Consider the following 24,433-nt stretch of genomic DNA (forward strand, 5'->3'; position numbering starts at 1 on the left):
AAGCATTATGGTTTATTATGGCTTCATGTGGGTCCTGGATGTGAAGAAAAAGTCAGGGACAGAAAAAGTAATTTTTATCTGGAAACATGAAGGATAAGAAATAATTGAATGTCAATCTGAGGCTCTTAATGACATCATGGCTGAAATAGAATCCTGTTTAGTTATGTAAGGAAAGAGCTTTTATAAACTTGCAATGAAGACATAAATGTATACATGATTTTTACTGTACTGAATTTTAGTGGTAACACCAGGGATTTCCTGAAGTAGAGGAAGGAACATCAGTTATTATCTAGTTCTGTCAAGTCATTTTACCCACAAGAATAGGATCATTTCTTAAGTTCAGTGGCAATTTTTGTTTGGCAAGTTATATATATATATATATATATATATATATATATATATATATATATAAATTCAAACTTGAGTTCCAGAGAAGTTAAATAAACCAGTCAGTCAGGATAAGAAAGCTGACTGGGCATCAGATCTCTGGAATAGAATCCAAGTTTCAGGATTCTTTGTGTATTTATGACTCAATATTTAAAGCTCTTTGAAACTTCAAACAATGATGCCTCTAGGTAGAATATGCTGAACAAATGTCAATCTGGCAATTGTATACTTACTTTTGGATTTATTACTGTATTTTCAGTATGGTGAGTCACATTGGCATACTCAGAGACGCTAATTAAAAGGGAAAGAAAAGTTAATCAGATGAACTTTGTAATTTCCTCTGATTTTTTTTTTTTTGCAAATCTAACCTTGAATAGCTGACCTGCTTTGAATGCAAATTTTCTCATGACAGTTGGTACTTTTTGTGATTATGTCAGAGCTCCTCCTATCTAAAGGCTGTGGTTTAAGGTCATTTAAAATCCATTAAGTTAAGAAGCTGTCTGTGGAGAAAGACTTCAGGAACATTGCAGAACATTGGAATTACAAGTGGACACATTATTCACATAGAGTAAGTGTGGAACTGTAATTTGGGGGAGAAAGTGTAGGACTGAGAGGGACTTTGATTTGAATAATTTGCTTTGCTTTATTTATCTTTACTTAATGGGATCATGAATTTTTTTCGGTGGCAAAAGCAGTTAATTTGTCATACACATAATTGGTGGACATACTGCTTTTTTGCATGAAGCCAATTGATAGATACTGGACCATCAGTATAGACACCACTAGCACGCGAATATTCATTATTTTATATTAGCTTTTGTTTCCCATAATAATCATGATTCTTCATAAATACCTGGAGCTTTGGAGATGGTAGAGGTAGTTGTATTTGACAATTCTCTCAGACTGTTTTCTATGGGATTTTTTTTCTATAAATGATAATAATCTACTTTGCTGCAACTTTTCTCCACTAAAGCCCCTCTAAAATGGGTATCATTTATCTTTATTTGATATTTCAATTTCATTTATAATACACTTACTCTGTTTCATACAATATAATACACTTACTTTGTTTCATATATTGTAAAGTTATTAAAATGATAATTACAATTTCTACCACCATTGCTCTGAAATATACCAGTATCTTATACCTTCGATGCCGGTTTTCCTTTGAAAAGTATGTAGTTAAATACTAGTCACACTGAATGCCAATAGCTCACATCTGCAATTAGATATTCAACAATATGAGATCTGAGGGTTGTGATTCAAAGCCAGTCCATGCTGGGCAGTTTAGGAGACTGTTATCTGTAATTAACTAAAAGTCCAGAATTGGAGGTGTGGTTCAAGTAATAGAGCACTAGACTTGAGTGAAAAAGCTAAGACCCTGATTTCAAGTCCAGTACTGGTACACACACAAACAATTATCACAATCACTTTTACCCATTACAGGCACTTTGGATGTTTCTAGATTGATCTTCTTTTTTTGTTATAATTAGATTTTTTAAAATTTATTGTCAAAGTGATGTACAGAGTGGTTAAAATTTCATACATAAAGCAGTGTGTACATTTCTTGGTCTTTTTTTTTAATATACAAGTATACACATAAAACCAGATCAAGAACTCACCATTGAATTTAAGTTTTATTTAACTATAGAATAATTTAGAGAGTTGAAGTGTCTAGTAAATGTTTTGTATCTTCTGTTACCATCATTACTGTTATTTTAAGTGCTGAGAGCATAAATTAAGTGACCAGATGTCTGGTTTCCATTTTTATATCTCTCTCACTATAGCTCTCTTGCCTTGGAATGGGTATCATATTCTTCATTGGCTCAGTTTATTAATCTGTCCTCATTCTGCTTAAGGTTATGAAGGGTAGTGTAACTGTTAGAAATAATTGCTTAAACAATAGGAAAAAACAAAGGAACAGTTCAAAGCCTATTGGACTGATTGTTACTTTTTTTTTTAAGTACCGGTAGTTGAACTCCAGTACAATTAGTTGTCTAATTTAATTAGGCAGAACACTTACTTGTTCATTTTAGCTTTATTTTTTTGCCAGTGGGAAGATTAAGGATAGAACTTTCATTTTAGCTTTATTTTTTTGCCAGTGGGAAGATTAGGGATAGAACTTTCAAATGCACTTGTCAGGGGGGCAGTGTTTGTGTACAAACTCTGCTTTGCTTGATAACTTAGGAAGCAATGTAGAATAGAAAAAAGAGTTCAGACTATTGAGTGAGGCAGACCTGAGATTGAATTCTGATTCTATAATTTTCTACTTCTTGAACTTGTACATGCTACTTAACATCTGGGTGTTTCACTTCTCTCTTGAGTAAAACAGAAGCTGTAGTGCACATGCATCGGCCCTGAGTATAATTGTAATGTGTTGAACAGCTGCTATGTACAGTTAAATCCATAATCTGATCCTATGGGGGAGTGATTAATGTTCTTCATATTTTGGATGGAAAATTAATAGTTAAAAGATATCATGGTGAGCAAAATGAACATGGTCCCAGACCTCATTGAGTTTACGGTCAAATGGATCAGGAGTTAAACAGAACATCTCACAAATGAATGCAAGATTAGAATAAAAATAAATCTCTAAAGAAGAAATAGTTCATGCTTTCAAAGCATGTAACACGGGCCTCACTGTATCTTCAGCATGTAACACCTGAACTGATAGCTTAAGTATGAATTGGTACTGACATACTTGTCCTTACATTCAGTTGGATTTCCCTCAACTCTTACATCTTTAGCAAGCCTCCTCCTCCTCTTCCTCCCCCTCCCCCTCCCCCTCCCCTCCCCCTCCCCCTCCCCCTCCCCCTCCCCCTCCCCCTCCTCCTCCCCCTCCCCCCCTCCTCCTCCTCCTAGGGCACACACTGCCCTAGGAAGCCACATTCCAGACATCTTCTCAACTACTACTTGTTCTTAGAAGGTCACATGGCCTCTTATTTCACATGCAAAACAACACCTTCTTGTGTTTTCACATATTAATCTGTATTAATTCTTTAGTTCTGTCTCAGTGGAAAAAGTAGAAAAAGTAACCCTCTCAGCTCAAGTTCAACTACTGCACATGTGTTTTAGATCTTCTTATGGTGTACTTTTGTTTTTTCAAGGATTCCTTTTATTACCCAATTCCTCTTCTGTATATTTTACCTCTTTCTTTCCTGGAATTCTTGTCCGTGTGTGTTTGTGTGCGTGTGTGTGTGTGTGTGTGTGTGTGTGTGTGAGAGAGAGAGAGAGAGAGAGATAGAGAGAGAGTTTTGAAGCTTAGACACAATCATCAAGGTTAAAACTACTTTCAGGACTTGCATATGACCCTCAGGATTAAGTCTAGACCCTTTTTTTTAACATTGCTCAGAAGGTATACGTATGCTCATTTTATATGACAACCAAGACAAATGACTTACTGTCCAGAAATGTGTTGAGTTTTATCTACTCTCTGTGATTTGCTTTATCAATTTAATACTTGAGGCACTTGGTAGATTATACAAATATTTGAGGGATACCTTGGCAACCCCCAAATACTGGGTATTGCCGTTTGGTTATTTAACATTACTCTTCTGTCAATTTCCTGATATACACTCTGATGCATCATGTTGTCTCAACATGGAATGGCTATTTCATATTTGCTACTGCTGCTCCTATGGTATAATTGGGAGACTGGGTCATTGCTGAGATTGCTCTCCTGTTTCTAGGGCCCAGGCCACACAGAGAAACACCTCTGAGTCTTATCTCCCTTTTCCAAACTGCTGTCATCTAATATGGAGCTGTTCTGTTTTCCCTGAAACCTCTAACCATTACCAGACCCTTGAATTATTTTTGTTTTAAGTGTATGTCCCTTTCCTTCACCTAAAAGGAATTTTATCTGTTCTCTTGACATTCTTAAGTAAAATTTCTCCCATGCATTCAGATTATGGGACCTCTGTTTTGGGACCTGGCAAGAGGGGAGGAAGAATCTCATTGGATAAGGGACAATAAATGAAGGAGAAGAAGACTAGAGAAAAATATAAATTTTTATCTCAAAATAATTCCCATACTTGTCTTTTTGTGGGGGTGCAGTACTGGGGTTTGAACTCAGGGTCTCTTTTATAAGACTTGCTGTATTAATTCCAATCACTTCAGCCATGTCTTCTTTTTAAAGTGGTTTCATACTTTTGTTTAAGCTAACCTTGGGCCACTATCCTCCCACCTCCACCTCCCAAGTAGCTTGGATGTGTGGCACCACACCCAGCCACAAACTTGTCTTTTGGTTATCTGTTTTGCCAGTCCTTGGGCTTGAACTCAGGGCCTAGGTAGGCACACTGTCTTTGAGCTCTACCATGTAAGCTACAGTGCTACCTTTTTTGAGTAATTTACTGGAGATAAGAATCTCATGGGCTTTTCTGGCTGAGCTGGCTTCCAACCATGATCTTCAGCTCTTAGCCGCCTAAGTAGCTAGGATTATAGGCTTGAGCCACCAGTACCCAGCTTTGGCTATCTTTTTTTTTTTTTTTTTTACTAAGTGGTAAGTAAAATTATTAAAATCATTGCAGAACTTCATTGCCTAATATTTTATTCCACAGAATGGAGGAGATGCACATAATCCTGTTTGAAGAAGCTAACACATCTAGAAGGTTATAAGTACCTCAGTGACATAATCTCATTGTTGAGGTTGGGTTAAACAGGGTTGCTCTAAGTAGAACTGCGTAGACAAAGTCTTAGGGAGAAAACAAGAGCATGCTTTTCAAGACCTATAAGTAAGTCATGAACTCAAATGTTTTAGTAAGGTATAAAAAGTTGAAAGCTTTACCTGCCATGGTAAAGTTTATGATATTATTTTATGAAGAACAGTAACCACATAGAGATTAAATGCACATCTGAGAGGACATCTTTGAATCTTGGTTTCATTACTTGTTAACTAATAATAAGCCTTGGAGATAATCATGCAGTTTGTCTCTGCCTGGAGTTACCTTATTAGAAAAATGAGATGACGTCAATCTCTACCCCATGCTGTAGAAAGGATTAAGTGAGTGTATACAGTGAAGTGCTCAGAGAATCACTGACACACCATGAGCACATTGAATTATGAGCTGTCATTATCACTGTCAACTATTCTGTAGAACAGTGCAAAACCAGTGAAAGTGTTTGGAGATATTTGAGGGTCTTTATTATTCATTATTATTTTTCTGAACTTTTAAAGTTTGTACAAGGGGCTGATAGTTTAATGTGACCATTTAAGTGACCAGTGCTTTCTGTTCAGAATCACCTCTTCCATCATTCTCCCCCATCCTGTCTGTTCCATCTTCCCAGACTCATTTTATATTACCCCTTCCTGAGAGAAGTAAGCCAGTCCCAGAAAGACAAATGACACATTTTCTCTCATATGTGGATCTAGGACTTAAAACACTACCTTCCATAGAATCACGCATTCTGGCATATGTTATTTAGTTGACTTTAGCATATGCACAAGTGAATCTCCATGAAGTAATTTTTTTTAACAATTAACAGTTTAACCAAATGAAATACAGGAAGGGGAAATGAGTTATAAGGGAGTAGTGGGAGGGGTGGATGAATGGAAAAGGTACCAGGTGACAGATAGAGTAAGAATACTTGATGTACATTTTGAGTTTTAAAGAAGTTTCACTAGCTAGTTTATGATCCCCAAATTGACTTGTAGTATGGAAAGGCAGGTTAAGTTACATAATAAAATTTGCACTCAAAACCAAATATGTGCACTCTGCCTTTGATGTAGAAATAGATGGGGTGGAGCCAGAGTAAACTTAGTGATACGTACTACAAAACTATTATAATAATCCAAACAGATTATTCAATTATGGTGGCAATTTGACTAGCATGGGAGAGGGGATGGATTTAAGTAGTTTTTCGGACTATGTATAGATTAGACACTAGGGGTGTAGATGTATATATAAGGTGATTCTTTGATTTCTGGCTTAGAGTGTTGAATACATACTGCAAGAGCACTGATTTCAGATGGAAGATTGTGATTTAGCATTTGACATCTTTCATTTGAGGTACATTTGACACAAGTGAAGATGTTGAGAAAACTATTGTTTAGTTGTTTACGTGGGAGATACACATTTGAAAGTCATAAGCATATGGATGGCAATGAAGCTGTAGTAGTGAATTAAATACCTATGGAACATAGAATAAGTAGAGATGAAGGTCTTACATAACAATTAAATAAGTCTGACAGTTACTGTTAGAATAAGTTAAGAGTAAGCCCGACAATGAAATGAACTGAATGGCCAGAGATGAAAAAGGGAAAGTTGTCAGAAACAATGGAGGGAAATGTATTTCAATGATGTTGGTAAATTGAGAAATGCTGCTGAGAGATAAATGAGATTGTATTTAGTAACATTGGAGTGACATCAGATAACAGTTATCTGGAGAGACCTGTCTTAGGAGAATGATGGATTAGAAATTAAATTGAAGGCAGAATCCTGAAAAGACTAGAATGATAAAGAATAAAAGGGAATGTATGAAAAATGTAGACAATTTTCTGGAAATTTGGCTTTGAAGAAGTTGGAAGTATTGATGCAGTAATTCTGTGAATAGGTATTTTGGTTTTATTTTTAAGGATAGGATAAAGCTGAGTGCTGGTGGTTCACACCTGTAATCCTGCGGATCATGGTTTGAAGCCAACGTGGGCAGGAAAGTCCATGAGATTCTTATCTCCAATGAACCAACAGAAAACTGGAAGTGGCACTGTGGCTTAAAGTGGTAGAAATCTATCATTGAGCAAAAGAGCTCAGAGACAGTTCCCAGTACCCTGAGTTCAAACCTCATGACCAACAAAAAATAAATTAAAAAGGATAGGGTAAATGGGCATGTATAAGGCTAATGGAATATTACAGAGGAGAAAAAATTAAGTATAAGATTTCTGAAAATGGAAGCAAGGGTGGAATTCTAAACACTGAGGACTTTTACCTTAGGCAAGAGAAACTATCTCCTTTGTAATAACAAGAAGAAAGGAAGGGAGGATTCATGAAAGTTCTTGTTTCAAATGAGAAAAATGAAGGAATTTTTATCTAATAGTTTCTATTTTGTTGTTAAAGTAAGAGGCTCAGTCTTATGTTGAGGGATAAGATGGAGATGACTGGAGGGAATAGAAGAAGTTTCTACTTATCAATAATGGGATGATCCTTGCTTGGGGAGAACTCTAATGTAATTCCTTAGACAGTCAAAGTCAAAGTTCAGCAAAATAAAACACCTGGAAGTAGATACTTAAAAGAGGTGGAGTGGGGTCAAGGGGAAAAGGGGTGGACAAATGAAGAGAAGAGGAGGTGAATGAACTCAAGAATACAATGTATAACCTAGAAAATTAAGAATAAGGGAAGGTGTGGGTAGGGAAGGAATGTGTGAGAATACTGAAAGTAGTGACATTAATCAAGATAAATCAGCTGGGAATATGGCCTAGTGGCAAGAGTGCGTGTCTCGCATACATGAAGCCCTGGGTTTGATTCCTCAGTACCACATATATAGAAAATGGCCAGAAGTGGCACTGTGGCTCAAGTGGCAGAGTGCTAGCCTTGAGCAAAAAGAAGCCAGGGACAGTGCTCAGGCCCTGAGTTCAAGGCCCAGGACTGGCGAAAAAACAACAAAAAACCAAGATGTATCCATAAACTGCTTTGTTAAATGGAAACTCTTTTGCATAGCCACTTAAAGATAATAAACAATGCTTATTTTTTAATAGAAGAAAGGCATAATAAAGAGTATAGAAATTTGAAAAAAGAATGGAATAAATTTGTAATAGGGCTTTGGGGTAAGTACTGTAGGCTTATTTAAAATTGAATGTTATAAATTTATCATGTAAGTAATTTATTATGGGACTTTTTTCATCACCAATTCCCTGCTAAAATAGAGGCACAGAGAGAATCTGAGCTGAATCTAGGGTTAGGATTTTGTCTGAATGCCCTGTCAGAGGGCAAGTGGAGTTTGGCTTGATGGAAGCTGGACTGGATTGAATAAAGATGGGAATAAGGCAAGCCAAGGTACCCATGGTTCTTGCCTGAATAATTGATTGAGAGGATCACAATTCATGGTTAGTCTGAGCAAAAAGCTTATGTGATTCTTCCCTTCAGTGAGTATCTGAGCAGGTGGCAAACACATGGGAAGTTGAGATAGGAAGAATCATGATTCTTGGTAAGCCTGGTCAAAAAAGTTTGGGATACCCCATACCAACAGAAAAAGTTGGATGTTGTGGCATCCTAGTCATCCCAAATATGGTAGATAAATAGGAGGATTGTGGTTCAGGCTGGGCAAGGAAAAAGATGAGACCTCTAAAAAATAACCAGAGCAAAATGAATTAGAGGCCTGACTCAAGCAGTAACAGTGCCCGACTAGCAAATGCAAAGTTCTGAACTCAAACCCCAACACTGCCAGAAAGAAAAAGAGATGAGGCAAAATCTGGCTACTGGATTTGGGAAAAAATAAACAAATTTGTTAACTTTGAAACACAAGCTAAGTTGCCTTGCTCTGATGTTTCTGGACCTGTCTATTAGCCATGGTGATAGGTGGTAGAAGTCAAATATATGTTTGCAAATTTGTATATATACCTCATTATCTTTGAGGGGTAAGTATCAAGAAAATTCAAGAGGGCTGAAGAGCTCCTGAAAAGCATTCCATCTTCTTTTAAGGAATAAGGTGGATTTAGAGTATAAGAGATGCTGCATATTATTAATATCTTGTGGATAGTTGGTTAAAGGAAGACAAAGCCATCATCTATAAATACAAATGTATTAAAAGTATCTCTTTTTTCCCCAGACATGTTTGATTTTACTCATGTAGCAGTGATTAAATTGTGATCATGGAATCAGCTATCTTCTTTAACACTTCTGCAGTAAAATTCCATGTACACACTTGATAGAATTAGCATTGATTCATTGACAGAAAACTTGAATTCCAAGGTACCCTGATAATAATCAAAGCAAATGGGGTGAACTATTAACCATTTGGAGAACAGAAACATCATAGAATAAAAACTGTGTGAGCACCCCATCAAGACAACATTCAGAAAATTGTGGCAACTACTGCTGGTGGGGGAAGAACTTTCATAGTTCCTGTCATAGTAGCAGAATTCCCTGAGGCCAGAGGAGTGACTCCAGGACCTACATGGTATACTTTCTTGTGTCAGCATTTTTTTATTGTATTATTAATTGAAAGTGGGATGGATCGGTGTGATATGTTTCCTAAGCACTTGGTGAGAGCCAAAGGGAGTATGGTGCAGGCTAAATGTGGCTTTCACAAGAATGCTGCTTGAGCTTCAGACTCAACGTTTATGTTAAAAATGAGGAATGAGACTGTGTAGGTGCCTTCTTCTTTGATTACTTGGAAATCTGGAGGTAAAATGATACGAACTTTGCCAACATTTTTATACACATTGCTAAATATCTCTTTGATTAGCTTTACTATATGAAGTCAACAGAAGCTTGGGACAATTCTAAACTGATTGTTCTGCCACATCCAAAGTGTTTCCTCTCCTGCTTGATCAGAGACTCATTAACCAAGACCACACTCCATCAGGCAGGATCAGATTCAGAGATTTGAGCTAAGACTCTCATTTACATGTATGTCATAGGTCAGAACTTAATCACATGCTACCTGTAACTGAAATGACACTTAGAAATGTAATCCTCATTTTGTGTGACCATGTACTCTGCTAAAACTTGGACATTCTGTTACCTCTGAGAAAGAAAGGATAATAAATACTACAGGATAGTCATTTCAGTGCACCACTGCTCAATTACATTTCTACCGGTAACTTGCTGGAAGACTCACATTTTATTTTATTTATCTATTTATTTTTGTGCAAGTCCTGGGGCTTAAACTTAGAGCCTGAGTGTTGTCCCTGAGCCTCTACTGCTTGAGCCACAGTGCCACTTCTAGCTTTTCTGAGTACTTTATTGGAGATAAGAGTCTCACTTACTTTCCTGCCTGGGATGACTTTGAGCCATGATCCTTAGATCTCAGCCTTCTGAGTAGCCAGGCATGAGCCACCAGTGTCCACCTAAGGCTGAACTTTATAACAATTATTTTTGTCTTCCTTGTGAATAGATGTAAGAGCAGGTGTTATCCATATTGCTGAGTAAAAAAATGGAAGCTCAGGAAGTGGCTAAAAAATGAAAGTAGGGATGGATGCCTATGATTATGTCAACACTAATACATTAAACTGAGATGAAGATTATAGACACAAACTATAAAAATAGACACTCTTAGGTTGTGATTTGCTGGAAGGGCTCAAAAGTTACTTAGGCACTAAAGTAGCTATCCAAACCATCCAGAAATAGGTAATAGCCAGGCTCCAATGTCTCATGCCTGTAATCCTAGTTATTCAGGAGGCTGATATCTGAGGATCAAGGTTTGAAGCCAGCCCAGTCAGGAAAGTCAGTGAGACTCTTATCTCCAATTAATCTTAAAAAATGCTGGAAGTGGAGATGTGGCTCAAGTGGTAGAGCAGTAGCCTTGAGCAAAATAAAAAGATCAAGAATGGCACCTAGGACCTGAGTTCAAGTTCTGTAACCCACAGAGAGAGAGAGAGAGAGAGAGAGAGAGAGAGAGAGAGGGGGGGGGGGGGGAAGAAAACGAAAGAAAGAAAGAAATAAAGTAAGAAAGAAAGAAAGAAAGAAAGAGAGAGAGAGAGAAGAAAAAGAGAGAAAAACCAAAAGAAAGAAAGATGTAAGCAGACTTACTGCTTTGGATTAAAATACGATTAAAAGCCTCTAAGCAGAAAGTTGTTAAACGTTAGTTGTTTTAAAGAAGGAAATTCATTTCTAAGGAAAACAATCACTCGACTGAAAAACAATGAAGCTCTATCATATATGAATAAGGAATAACTTCTAGGAATCATAAGTACTTTTTAAAAATAAGCTTATTGTTACAAGATGGGTTTAATCTCTAAGTGATACATGAAAAGTATTATTCTGAAGCCAAAGAACCAGTGGAAAAAGTATTTAAAGGAGAGTTTTTGCCTGATATGATGGTAAATATTTGTAATACCAGCACTCAGGAAGCATAGAGAGGAAGATCCTAAGTCCCAATCCAGCTAGGTCTGTTTGAGGTCTTGATGATTTAAAGTCAGCCTGATCTACATTATGAGATCCTATCTGAAAAGAAATAAAGAAAATAAAAAAGAAGGGGAAGAAAGAAAAAGAAAAGATTGCCCTGGTATTTAAAAATAACAACTATTGATCCAAAAATGTATTAATTTCCATTAAGTAGAAAACATTGATTTTTGAAGCACCTCCTGCCGTTAGCATAAACTGTAAAGTTTATGTATTTCTGCAACATTCATATTTATTGAACTTCCATGAATATTGTTGGTTTCCCTTGGAATCCCAACCATGGAAATTATTTTTTAAATTCCATTTCAATCTCAATTGCCAGTTTTTATAACACTCAAATCACATTTCAGGCAATCACACCCAGGGTAACCTCCTCAGTAGAGGGTGTGAATTAGGGAAGGGAAGAGGAACATCAAAATGGTGAGACAAATGATAAAGGGCGAACAAACCCAACAGTGATATTCACAAGACAATATGTTGGGAATAAACTCTACAACTGGAGGGTGGGGACTAGGGGGCATGGAAGATGGGAGAAATATGAGGGGGGGGTAATAAGTATGACAAAAAATGTATTCACTCCCTTGCGTATGTAACTAACACCACTGTACATCACCTTGACAACAAAATTAAATTTAAACATTTGAATTTAAAAAATGATGTCAAGACACATTCCCCCCCCTCCATTTTTAATTTTCTTTTTTCCTTGTCCAAGATCAGGACTTGAACTTGAGATCTGACACTTGTTTTCTCTCATTGGTTGGTGCCTTACCACCACCATTACTTCCAATGCTCAATTTTCGTATTAAAATGTAATTGAAATTGTTTTTGATTACTTGCTGCAGAAAAAAATTTAGAAGATTAGAGGAATAATGAGGGCATCGAAGCTCTGTGCCTCTTCTTATATACCTTTCCCTCCACCTTTCTTCCATCTTATTATTCATCTGTATTCTTTGTAATATCCTTTGTATATAGTGGTAGAGTGCAGTCATTAAGTAGGTCTGTTTTTAGTTTTTTGAAGAATTTCTGTACTAATTTCTATAAAGTGTTCAGATTAGTATACATTTCCACCTATGGTCTATGTAGATTCCTCCTTGTATCCCCCCCGAAACCTGGAAAGCATTTGTTGTTTGTTTCTGGATGAGTGTCATTCTGACTGGGGTGAGATGAAATATTAATGTGGCTTATGAATTTATTTCCTTTATAGCTGGGGATGTTGAAAATGTCTTCATGTATTGATTATCCATTTGTGTTGCTGTGAGATCTATTCGTTTGATTGCTCATTTATTAATTGGTCCTTTGTTCTTTTGCTGCTTTTTTGAGTTCTTTATATATTTTGAGTTCTTTATATATTCGAAGTATTAATACTTCATCTGCTGAATAGCTGGCAATTTTTTTCCCACATCCTGGGACTGTCACTTGGTTCTAGTAATTGTTCCTTTTTCTTTGAAGGAGCTTCTTAATTTGATGTAGTCCCATTTGTCAATTCTTGCTTTTACTCTTTAGTTATCTAGATTCCTATTCAGAAAATATTTACTTGTGTCTATAACTATCTCCTTCTCCTACATTTTTCTGTAGTAGATTTAAAGGTTCAGGTCTGGGTCACCATCCTCAAGCTCCAAAAATATATCTAGTTGCTTAAGCCAAAAAAGAGGCTTATAATACTCCACACTAAATGCAGGAGGACTTTCTATAAGCATATCACTGCTATAAAGTTGGCTTGAGTCATGTGTAGGCTAGCCGAGACTAGGCCTTTAAATTTTCCTTCCATATAATAGTGCTTTAAAATGTAATTTATACCAAGTCACACTGTTTACAACAGCCTAAGTGCTTCTCATTTCACCAAAACTAAATGGCAAATTTATTATAATGGCCTAATGTCTGCTTATATTGGTGAGATTCTCTTCCATCCTATCAATTCTCTATCCTATAGTTTTGCTCTTCCCATAACTACTAAGCTTATTCCAATCTTAGAGAGTTGCAATGAGTTCTTTCTTCTACTTGGTAGATTCTTCCCTAGTATCCTTCATTCATGTCCTTAATGTCATTTTCACCAAGTGGCATTCCCTATTCATCCTACCTTCTTTTACACATTATCTTGCATCACATAACTTGTAATTATCTGACATGTTTATCATCTGTCTCCCACACCAGGAATGGAATTGGATATTTAGTCTTGTTCATTGCCATGTGCTCAGTGCCTATAACAGTATTTGGCTCCTCAGAATAATGGTTGAGTAATAAATACATGATAAAAATACTTCATTTTTTGCTAACATTCTTTCCCATAACTAGAGGTTATCCTTATAATCCAATATCATATTTCCATGCTCATACAGATATAAATCAGTAAACTGGTGAAATAATCTTGAAGGATTATAAAACCTGCTCTTGTACATTTTGTAATCTGTTTTTAATGAGTATTAAGAGGGTGAGCACACCCTATTCCTTATTTTTTAAGTAGTTACACGATGCGAATGTTTTGAGTACAGAACATACTGAGTTTCTGCAAACAAGAATTTGGGACCATCTGGTGAGTGTAGAGGAGTGTTGGAACAAAAAAGAGACTGTTTTGCTAGATCCAGACCAGTGTTGCTTTTCAAGACAATGCTTTGCTCTTCAGCTGTGACTTCATTTGCCTAGATAAGGTATAGTTAATAATAACAATTTGACTTGTTTTAAGAAATATTTCCTAATTGATGGACTATTTGGGAAAAAAGCTTGTACTTTTTTAAATTAGCTATTTTTAATGAGATTGTTGGTGGTTTATTGGATAGAATTATAAAATTATTAGTAACTGATCTAGACAGATCAGGGTCAAATTCTGAAATGTGCAAACTGCTTTATAAATTAATACCATAAACCTGAATGTTGTTATAGTAACGTCAAACCAAATAATCTAGCTTTGACAGCACTTAAAACTTATTAGCTGGATGAACTCACAATGTCATTTGAGAACTTATTTAGAATAGAATTATGGCTAATTGTATTTTAATCAGATTTATTGAAAATGTTCAATAATATTAATGCATACCAATGGTTATATGCAAAATGAGCAGGGATGCAAATAATTGTATTATATATAATTGAATGCTATGGTGTGTTTGTTAAGGAGAAATCCTACCAGTATTGCAGTTACATACATCATTCGGCATGTGCCTAAATTCCTTGTGTATTTTTGTAGGGAATGGCTTACACTACTTGGTTAGTGACAAACAGGATGAATTTGTCTTGTTCAAAGTTCTTTGGTTTTTGAATGTACATAAAATTATCTTCAGAATGGCTTATGAGTTACTCCATTGTGGGTCACGTTATTTACTGGCTATCATCAAAAGTAAATTAGGGTTGATTGTTGCTGCCTCATGCCAGTAATCCTAGCTACTCAGGAAGGTGAGATCTGAGGACTGTGGTTTGAAGCCATTCCTGAGCAGAAAAGTCTATGAGACTATTAGCTCCAATTAACCACCAGAAGTGGGGGTGTGGTTCAAGTGGTGGGGGCCCATCTTTGAGAGAAAAAGCTAATGGACAGTGCCCTGGCCTTGAGTTCAAGCCCCAGGGGGTATCAGCATACAAAAAAAGAAATTAGATTTGACTCACAACTCTGCCATCAGCTTATTAATAAGTCACGCATTGATATCAGGATGTTGTTAGACTTCAAGACATTCTGATTATAATACTGAGTCATGACCTTATTACAAAAGCTATGAATAAACATTTATACATGTTGGGTCTTTTCCTTGAAACAAGATTAGTTATTCAAGAGGTCAATGATCTTGAGTCACATTCTGAACCATGTATGGATACACCAGCCGATTCACTGATGAAATTTAGAAAGTCATCTTAAGGATAATGAGGGAATGGAATGGAGCTTGTGAGAATATTATATGTTTAAAGAAGCATGGTCTTTAGAATTTGATATAGATATCTTTTCTTGTTTAAATTTTATGGCTTGGGAAATTTAGTTTTCTCAACTCCAAATGCCTTGTTGGCAGTGTTGAGATACTAGTGGTAGTAGCTACCAGTGTTTGGGAGATTGAAATTATCTAATCCATACTAAGTATCTGCCACAGAAATTGATGTCTAGTAATGGCTAAATAAATCAATGTAAGCCATCAATGCCAGCAGTAAAATAATATTTTAAAGAAACATTTTACATCCAGAATCTACCAAAAAAAAACAAAACCATTTTACAGTCCTTATTAAAATGTCTGAAAGTCATCTGGAAACTGGATTTTTAGATACCAAACTCCGGAAGTTCCATGTTAGGTCCAGTCACTCATTTCCATATGCCAAATAAAGAGACATAATGAAGGGCACAGAAAGGAGATTTGTCAGCCATGGGAAGAAAACACTTCAGTTTAATTTCAGCCGTCCTATGGCCTCAGGTCAAACAGGCAGATTTAAGAGGGGGAGGTATGCATATTTCAAACAGTTCCAAGGTACAGGTGTGGCTTGGTTGGCCATTATCTTAGTCTTTGTCTTCTGAGAAGTTCCTAAGAAAGTGTTAAGGCTTTTGCTTGAGAGGCACAGGAATAAGTTGCCTGGCAAGTGGTCTCTCCTGAGCTTAGATACTTATCAGTGAATTCTGCCTTTGCTGGAGCCTTGGGTGATTGTGTGTTGAAAAGCTCAGATGAAAGAGCACATGTGCAAAGTAGGGGTGCTTGGTGTTCAGCTTTTATCCTGTTTTTAGTTATTTTACAGCACAACAAAGCACCTTTTAAGTTGCCTCTTATAGTCTGGCAAAGCTTCTGCTAGAGCTGAGGTCTCTTTATCAAAACATTCTATGTAAGAAACAATCAGTTAAGCATTTCACCAGCAGTGAATTAGGTATACAATTACAGTACTTTTCCATTTCTCCCTCAAATTTCACTTCTCTATTTTCTCATTTTCCTTATGCCCAAGTCCTACTCTAAATAGTTTGGCTGTTACTGTTTGACATATTAAAAATGTGGATAGAAAGTGTCATGTGTTGCAGTAGATTTTTTTTTATTTTGAAAAGTCAAACTCTGCTTTATTAATCTCTTTAAGTGGTTTTATAAAGGAGTTACGACTAAACAAGTCAGTTTATGACAAAGGTAACAGAATCATGCCCACATTTTTGAAAAATCTAGATTTTAGTAGAAACCACTTTAGTAACTATGCAAAATACCACATATCATGTTCTAAATAGGTAATTGTATAGCTCTGCAACTTGCTCACTTTCTTTGCATTTAAATGAAATCAAAACCCTTTCAGATCTTTTGAGAGAATCCTTCTTCATTGTCAGCATAGAAAAGAAATTCCCACCACCCGTTTTTTTTTTTTTTTTTTACCAGTATCAGGATTTGAACTTACAGCCCTGGATTTACTTGGTTGATATTGTACCCCTTGAACCATGCTTTCTACTGGTTATTTTGGAGATAGAGTCTATCAAATTCTTTCCTGGACTGGCCTATACTGCCCTCCTTTTGATCTCAACCTCTTTAGTAGCTATTGTTACAGATGTGAACCACTATGCCTCTCAGGAAAATATTTTTAAAAATCATATTATGCATTATTATATAGCCTTAGAGCATCTTTCTTGTCCTTGGCTTCTTTTCCTTAACTTTTTGTATTGATTATGGTAGATCACTTCTCTTTGCCTCACTTTTACTGTTAGTAATCATATGTCAATGTTTATGCCTACATATGTGTTAAATAATCTAGTAAATAGCTTAAAAATCATAAAAGTTCAATGAATGGAAATATGTATAATGATGTAAATTATTTTCAAGTTTTACTGAGTGGCAAGGCCCTTCAAAGCAAACCCTTTTTTACATGCGTAGAGCAATTAACCATTCTCAGAGTGCCTTCAGAGACCTCAGCATACCTGTGCCAGGCTCCTATCATCACCTCCGTTTTATAGATGCAAATTGGACATAATTTGCCTCTAAGCACAGTGGTTTAGGTGGAAACATAACTCAACCTGATGTTTATGCTGTTGTGGCTTTGGTTGTAATAAGCTTCTCCGTTACAAATCTGATAGCATTTCCAAAGAACAATTTAGTCCTGTCATGTTTTTACAATACCTGGATGTCATTCTGAATTTGTTTTAGATGGTTTTTAGTCCCACCCGTAACTTCCTCTAGCTTTTGACTTATAAAATATGTGTTCTGGCCCTCTGGCTATTTCAAGTGTTGGATTTTCTCAGTGTACTTGTTTGTCAGGCAGGAAGGGAATTGATAGAGATTCAAAGTAATATCTTCTAAAGTATAAAAAAAGAAAAGAGGGCTAATGATAACTGCTTATGATAACACATTTCTTGAGAAACCATATTTTGGGTAAGTACCTGGAATTTCTCCAAAAATGCAAAGGTTATCCGGCCAATTTTTTTCTTTGGTTCTATGAATGGAGCCCTGGTCTGGCACATGCTAGGGAAGGAAATACTAGTATTATGCTATAGAGATTCTCAGCTCCAGGCAAATACTAGAATGAGGGGATTATGTTGTATGATATTGAAAAGGTTGAGAATAAAGTTGAAAAGAGGAAATTGCTGTAGATTTGCCCTTCCAAAGATGATTGTCAATTGGAAACTTCAACAGCAATAGAATTATATAAAATGGAGTGGATAGAAGTGCTGAACCACTCTTCTATTGTTCATAAGGGTGGGAAATACTTAGTAGAATTACCATGGAGAACTCTCACAGTACATCTAGATACAATTTCTAGCCTGTGTGACTTGAAACACACTGCTTAACCTCTCTCTCTCTCTCTCTCTCTCTCTCTCTCTCTCGGTTAGGTGAGTTTCATAGTAAAATTGGTGCAGATCACTTTTCAAAATAAGGAGATCATAGCACAAAAATAGGCCTAAGGATCAGTGGAACAGAACAGAAAATTCAGATATGAACCCACAGATCTATAGCCATCTAATATTCAACAAGGATGCCAGAAACATAGGCTGGAAGAAAGAGAGCCTCTTCTACAAATGATGCTACAAAACTGGATATCCACATGCAGAACATTGAATCTGGATTCTTATATATCACCTTGCACCAGCATCAATTAAAAATGGACAAAAGACTTCAAAAGACTGGAAACTAGGAACCTTTTACAGGAAAGGGTAGGGGAAACACTAGGGCTCCTGTGCACAGATCGAAACTTTCTAAGTAAAATTTCAGAAACATAAAAAAAAATCAGAGTTGATAAATGGGATTACATAAAACTTAAAAGTTTCTGCATAGAGGGCTGGGGATATAGCCTAGTGGCAAGAGTGCCTGCCTCGGATACACGAGGCCCTAGGTTCGATTCCCCAGCACCACATATACAGAAAAAATGGCCAGAAGCGGCGCTGTGGCTCAAGTGGCAGAATGCTAGCCTTGAGCGGGAAGAAGCCAGGGACAGTGCTCAGGCCCTGAGTCCAAGGCCCAGGACTGGCCAAAAAAAAAAAAAAAAAAAAGTTTCTGCATAGAAAAGGATATAGCTAATAAGGTAAATACAAAGATCACAGGATGAGAGATGATTTTAACCAAATATACAACAGACAAGAGCTTAATATCCAAAATATATTTAGAGCTCAAAGAACTGAACTCTTAAATGATAAAGTGGCTGGGAATATGGCCTAGTGGTAAAGTGTTCGCCTTGTGTACGTGAAGCCCTGGGTTCAATTCCTCAGCACCACATGCAAAAAGAAACCAGGGATACTGCTCAGGCACTGAGTCCAAGGCCCAGGACTGGCAAAAAACAAACAAACAAAAAACCTCTCAAAGAAACAACAACCCAATTAATAAATGAGATACTGACGTAAAGGTAGTCTTCTCAGGAGAAGTAAATGTGACCAATAGACACATGAAGAAATGTTTACCATCTCTGACCATAATGAAAATACAAATAAAAAAACCCAAGCCCTGAGATTCTACCTCATCCCAATTAGAATGCCCCTAGCCAACAAAACTAACAATAACAAATTCTGGGATAAAAGTGGCCAAAAGGGAACTCTATTACACTATTGGTGGGAATGTAAGCTTGTTCAGCTGCTCTGGAAAGCAGTATGGAGGATCCTCACAAAACAAAACATAGAACCACCTTATGTTTCAGAAATTCCACTCCTGGGCCTTTATCCAAATGACCACAAACCAGGCCACAGTAAAACTATCAGCACAACAATGTTTGTTGCAGTATTATTTATCATAGTCAAGATATGGAATCAATCCAGACACCTCTCAATAGATGAATGGATAAAGGAAATGTGGACTACATACACATTGGAATTCTACTCATCCATCAGAAAGAATGATATTGCACCATTAGTAAGGAAATGGAAAGAGTTGGAAAAAATTACATTAAGTGAAGTCATCCAGACCCAGAGAAACACAGGTTGTATAGTTTCCTTCATTTGTGGGAGCTAGAATGTGCCTGTAAATCTACAAGTAAACACATACAAGTGGTTACAAGTGAATCACCTGAAGTATAATAGACTTTACTTTATATGGAGAGTCCAAATTGTATAATTCTTTCGAAAGACTAACACTGAGCCCAACAGAATAAGTACCAGCAAATGGGTACTTTTAAGAGGTGGGGCAAGGGGAGAGAGATAGAAGAATGAATGGGGGAGTAGAATGCAGGCAAAATGCATTATATATGCCACAGAACTGAGAAAAATAAGGGAAAGGGTTGGGCAAAGGCGAGTGAAGACATTGAATGGATGACATGGATCAAGATGTGTTGTATATGTAAATTGCTTTGTTAAATGGCAAAATAAATTCCAATGCATAACCTAAAAAATTAAGAAAAGTAAGGAAAGGGGTGGAGTTGGAAGGGTTGAGTGAGAATCTTTAAAGGATTAACACTGATCAAGAGGCACTGGATTCATAAACTACTTTTTGATTGGCAACTTCTTTGTACAACTCCTTAAAGATAACAAAATATTCAAAAAATAAAAAGAGATTACAAGGTTTGTTTGATCTTGCTCATGCCACCAAACCACTTTCCAGTCACTACACACATTTAATTGACTCTTCATTTTCCAGAAGTGCTGAATAAATTCAAATGACTATACTTTTACTCCAAACCAATAATTAGTAATGATGTTTTAGAGAATATAAAAATATTCACATGTAAACCAGGAGACCTATATCCTCTGGTTATCCAATCCTACATCTTTAAAGAAAACATTCCAAGCACCAAGACATGGATTACTTTTCTCATAACTAATTTTCCAAATCATGTTATGTGTTATTTGCTTTGAAGTCTAGCCTTCCACTTTCAGAGTTTTTTTCATTCAGTAGTGTGTAATTAATTGCTTTAATTTTTGATGGGAGGGAAATTGTTATTATAACTTTTAGAATCACACTTTTGAGTTGCCACATTTGTTTAGATTACTTCCAATTCTCGTCCAGCAGTTCATAATAGATATTCTCTATTTTTCTTTGACAATGAAACTATTTTCTTCTTTGCACATACAAAAATAAAGAAATCAGACCATATCAATGGTTGATAACTGTGAAACTCAGGGTATAGACTATATCTGAAACCTTCCAAATCTTACATGTCTCATTTCCTTCTCATCTCACCTTTGTCCTCATCATAGAAAGCTCAAGTCTTCCTGAAGTAAGTACTGGCTGCACTCATGAGTCTTATAACCTGTAAGCCAATGACAGAATTATGTTCATGTTTGTTAGGGAAGACAGATGGCAAGTCCTTGGTTTCAAGGAAGAATCAAGGTGTTAACTCATGGAAGTCTTTATAAGATTTACATAGGCAAATTCTATGTTGTCTTAAAGTAGAATTTATCATAAAGTGATAGTACACCCCAAAGGAACCTGAAGACTGTCAGATTGATGAAATAGTCAAGTACTAAGAGCCCCCACTCTTAGGTACTTTTATGAATTGATTTCTTTTCTTATGATACCAAGTCTTAAGCTTTCTTGGCTGGCATTCTATCATTTGAGCTTTGCTTTCAGCCCAACTTTTTGGTGGTTATTTTGGAGATGGAGTTTGCTGGACTTTTCTGTCCAGTCTGCCTTTGAACTGAGATTAGGTCTCAGCTTCTGAGTACTAGGATTATAGTCACAAGCCAAGTGTAACAGGATATGAATAATGTTTAATGACATACTAAGAATATGTACATAACTGTGGAATTTTCTGAGAAGTGAGAGGGCATTTCTAAGAAATTAGTAACAGGAAAGAGTTTACCTAATGAGGTGGCCTCAGAGCCAATATAGCAATTTGAAGGAAGGTGCCTGTAAGAAACTGAAACTTTAAGAATATGTGGATGAGGCCAAAGGTTAACCTCTAAATTTGGTAAAGTCCCTATTGAGGTCATTGCTGGGGACTGTTGGCCATTGTACTGGAAAGTAGCTTCAACTGTAGTTGGTACTCTGGGACAATGGTGGAGCATGATGTTTGGCAAGTGAACCCAGATACAGTGTCACAACTAGTCCCTGGCTCATTTGTTTTATTATTTCATTTTTACCTGCATACCACATTCCAGTGTTCATTTGAAAAGTCTTTGTCAGATTCTAAATTTAATTCAGGAACTCCTTTTGTGAGTTATCCATCAATGACCCCAGAAGGCAGCTATCCCATTTCCTATGCTTAAATGTGTTAGAGTGATCAATGATATATAAATTAATAGCTACAGTCAGTTTTCAGTAACATATAATGAAAATAGAAGCAAATAATTTAAAACTTTTTAAGCATTTATGCTATCCATTTTGAAGGGCTATGAAAATTTAAGGGACAAGTGAAAGAATTGTGTTAGGATTGCTCTGATAGCATTTTAAGGGCTTGGTTATCATAGTTGTTCTGGGTATTATGTAATGCTAGGCCCAATAGTATCCAGGGTGTTCATCTATATGTTCATCTTATATGAGACCAGCTCTGTGGAAGATTGGTAATTTTATTTTATTTTTTGTCAGTGAGGGGGTTTGAATTCAGGGCCTGGGCACTGTCCTGAGGTCTTTTGCTCAATGCTCTACCACTTTGAGCCACAGCACCACTTCTGATTTTGGGGAAGCTAATTGGAGATAAGAGACTTCCACTTTCCCACCAGGGCTGGCTTTGAACAGTGATCCTCAGATCTTAGCTTCCTGAGAAGCTAGGATTACAGGTATGAGCCCTCAGCACTCAGAAAAATTGGTAATTTTCTAGCAACCAAACCTACCTACTTAAAGATAAATCAATAGGCTAACTTGGAGTAGAGAATGAAGAGGGAGGAATTGAGGAGACAGAGAGATGTGCTGGATCTCATCAAGAGTAATGGAATCCTTTTATGAGTTCATGAAGCATAGAATTTTAAAACATAGCACAGAATTGATTCATTCAGGTTAAATAACAAAGGAAGCTATAGATGGAAGAAAGTCCTGGAAGAAATGCTTTTTTAATCTTGAATCAAATGTTTGAGACCTAGCACATAGGGCAGAAGTGGGAATCAAGAGGTCTTTGTTCTAGATCCAACTGTTACCAATTTGCTTTGTAATCTTGGGCCAGTTATTGTTTCAATTACTATTATCTAAAGAATAATTTGGCTATCATTGTTTCATATAAACAAGTCAGCTAAAATTTTATTCCATGCAATAATGCGAGTTTATCAGCATTGGAATAATACAGAGGGACAAAATTGGATAAACAGGGGAGGAAGATTTGTCTTCCTGGATTAATCTATGCAGGAGAAAAGAAAGGTGGTGTCTGACTATTGGAATAAATGACCTATAGTCCTTAACGGTTTGGAAAATTGTTGGTTCTAGAAATATAGACTCAAAAAGAAATGCATGAAGTTGGGAGTGTTTTTAAAAATCTTTTTGTGGCAGTCCTGGGGCTTGAAACTCAGGGCCTGGGCCCTGTCCCTGAGATTCTTATTCTCAAGGCTAGTATTCTACCACTGAGCCACAGCACCATCTCTGGCTTTTGCTGAGAAGTTTTATTGGAGATAAGAGTCTCACAGACATTTCTGCCCAGGCTGGCTTTGCACTGTGATCCTCAGATCTTAGCCTGCTGAGTAGGTAGGATTATAGGCATGAGCCACAAGCAACTGTCACTAAGTTTTCTTTAAAAACTAGAATATTATGGGTCGAGCCTGGCTATGCACACCTATAATCCCTGCTACTTTGGAGGTGTAGCACAATTTGGTGTAGGTTCTAAGCTCTCTCAGGAAAAAGATTAAAAAAATTATCAGAGAATGTGTTAGTCATTTCTTCTGTTGCTAGGGAATATGATCACTATGGAGACTGCTGATGTCACAATGCCCTCTGTGGTCCAGTAAGAACATTGTGGTGGGTCAGACCCCTGCTTCATGTATTTGGAGGCTGTTTGGAATGAAGGGTCATGTGTGGATATGACCAGATATTTTGTGTATTCTCTGATTTTACTCTTATTAGAGAGATGAGATTAATTCTGTTTCAGTGGTTCAAGGAGCATAGCCTTGTCTAACTTTTGGTAGAAAGTAAAAGAGCTCCCAAATATATTAGTAATTTTAATCACTTGATTGTTTGGAGTAAGACAAAATTTCTATGACATATTTTTCCTGCTTAGATTGACAAGATTTCAAGGTATTGAATCTTCAAGAAATGGCTTTTGTTTGTCTGGATATTCGATGTCCATGTATCTTTCTTATCTGTACAATATTTGGCTGTACATTGTCTTCAAACACAGAGATAAAAGGTAAGTAGAAAATTTAAATGAATTTTAATTGGATCTTTTAAAAATTTGGAACATTATCTTTTGAACCTATACTATGAAAGAGTATAACTAGCAGATGGTTATTAGAAATAATTAAAGAAGTTTGTATACTATAGTATATATATATGCATATATATGTTCTTACTAGTCAGATTTGTAACTGATGAGAAATCCTTTACATGATTTTTATATAAATAGAATCAAATAATACGTAGTAATTGTGATTATCCTTTGACATTTGTAGTTTCAAGGATTTTCTTTGTTATGGAATATACTTGTAGTTTATTTCTTTTCTGTCAAAGTATTATTTTATTTTATGACTATATTACATGTTGTTTATCCATTGATCACTTTAGAAATAA

At 36.4% G+C, this 24,433-nt stretch overlaps 1 protein-coding gene across 3 annotated transcripts in view; it reads left to right on the forward strand.

Moving 5' to 3' along the window:
- The first annotated feature begins 864 nt into the window (after positions 1 to 864).
- Positions 865 to 24,433, forward strand: part of Il13ra2 (interleukin 13 receptor subunit alpha 2) — a 37,488-nt gene continuing 13,919 nt past the window's right edge. For 2 of the 3 annotated variants that reach the window (XM_048336608.1, XM_048336610.1), the window contains exons 1-2: positions 865 to 955; positions 23,925 to 24,053. In XM_048336608.1, coding sequence (XP_048192565.1) covers positions 23,960 to 24,053 — 94 coding nt within the window. In that variant the 5' untranslated portion in view covers positions 865 to 955; positions 23,925 to 23,959. Of the gene's footprint in view, positions 956 to 13,999; positions 14,087 to 23,924; positions 24,054 to 24,433 lie in introns of those variants that run through there. The other variant, XM_048336609.1, reaches the window with a different exon arrangement.

The sequence above is a fragment of the Perognathus longimembris genome, chromosome 28 (genome assembly GCF_023159225.1).
Source record: "Perognathus longimembris pacificus isolate PPM17 chromosome 28, ASM2315922v1, whole genome shotgun sequence".
Classification (NCBI taxonomy): Eukaryota; Metazoa; Chordata; class Mammalia; order Rodentia; family Heteromyidae; genus Perognathus; species Perognathus longimembris.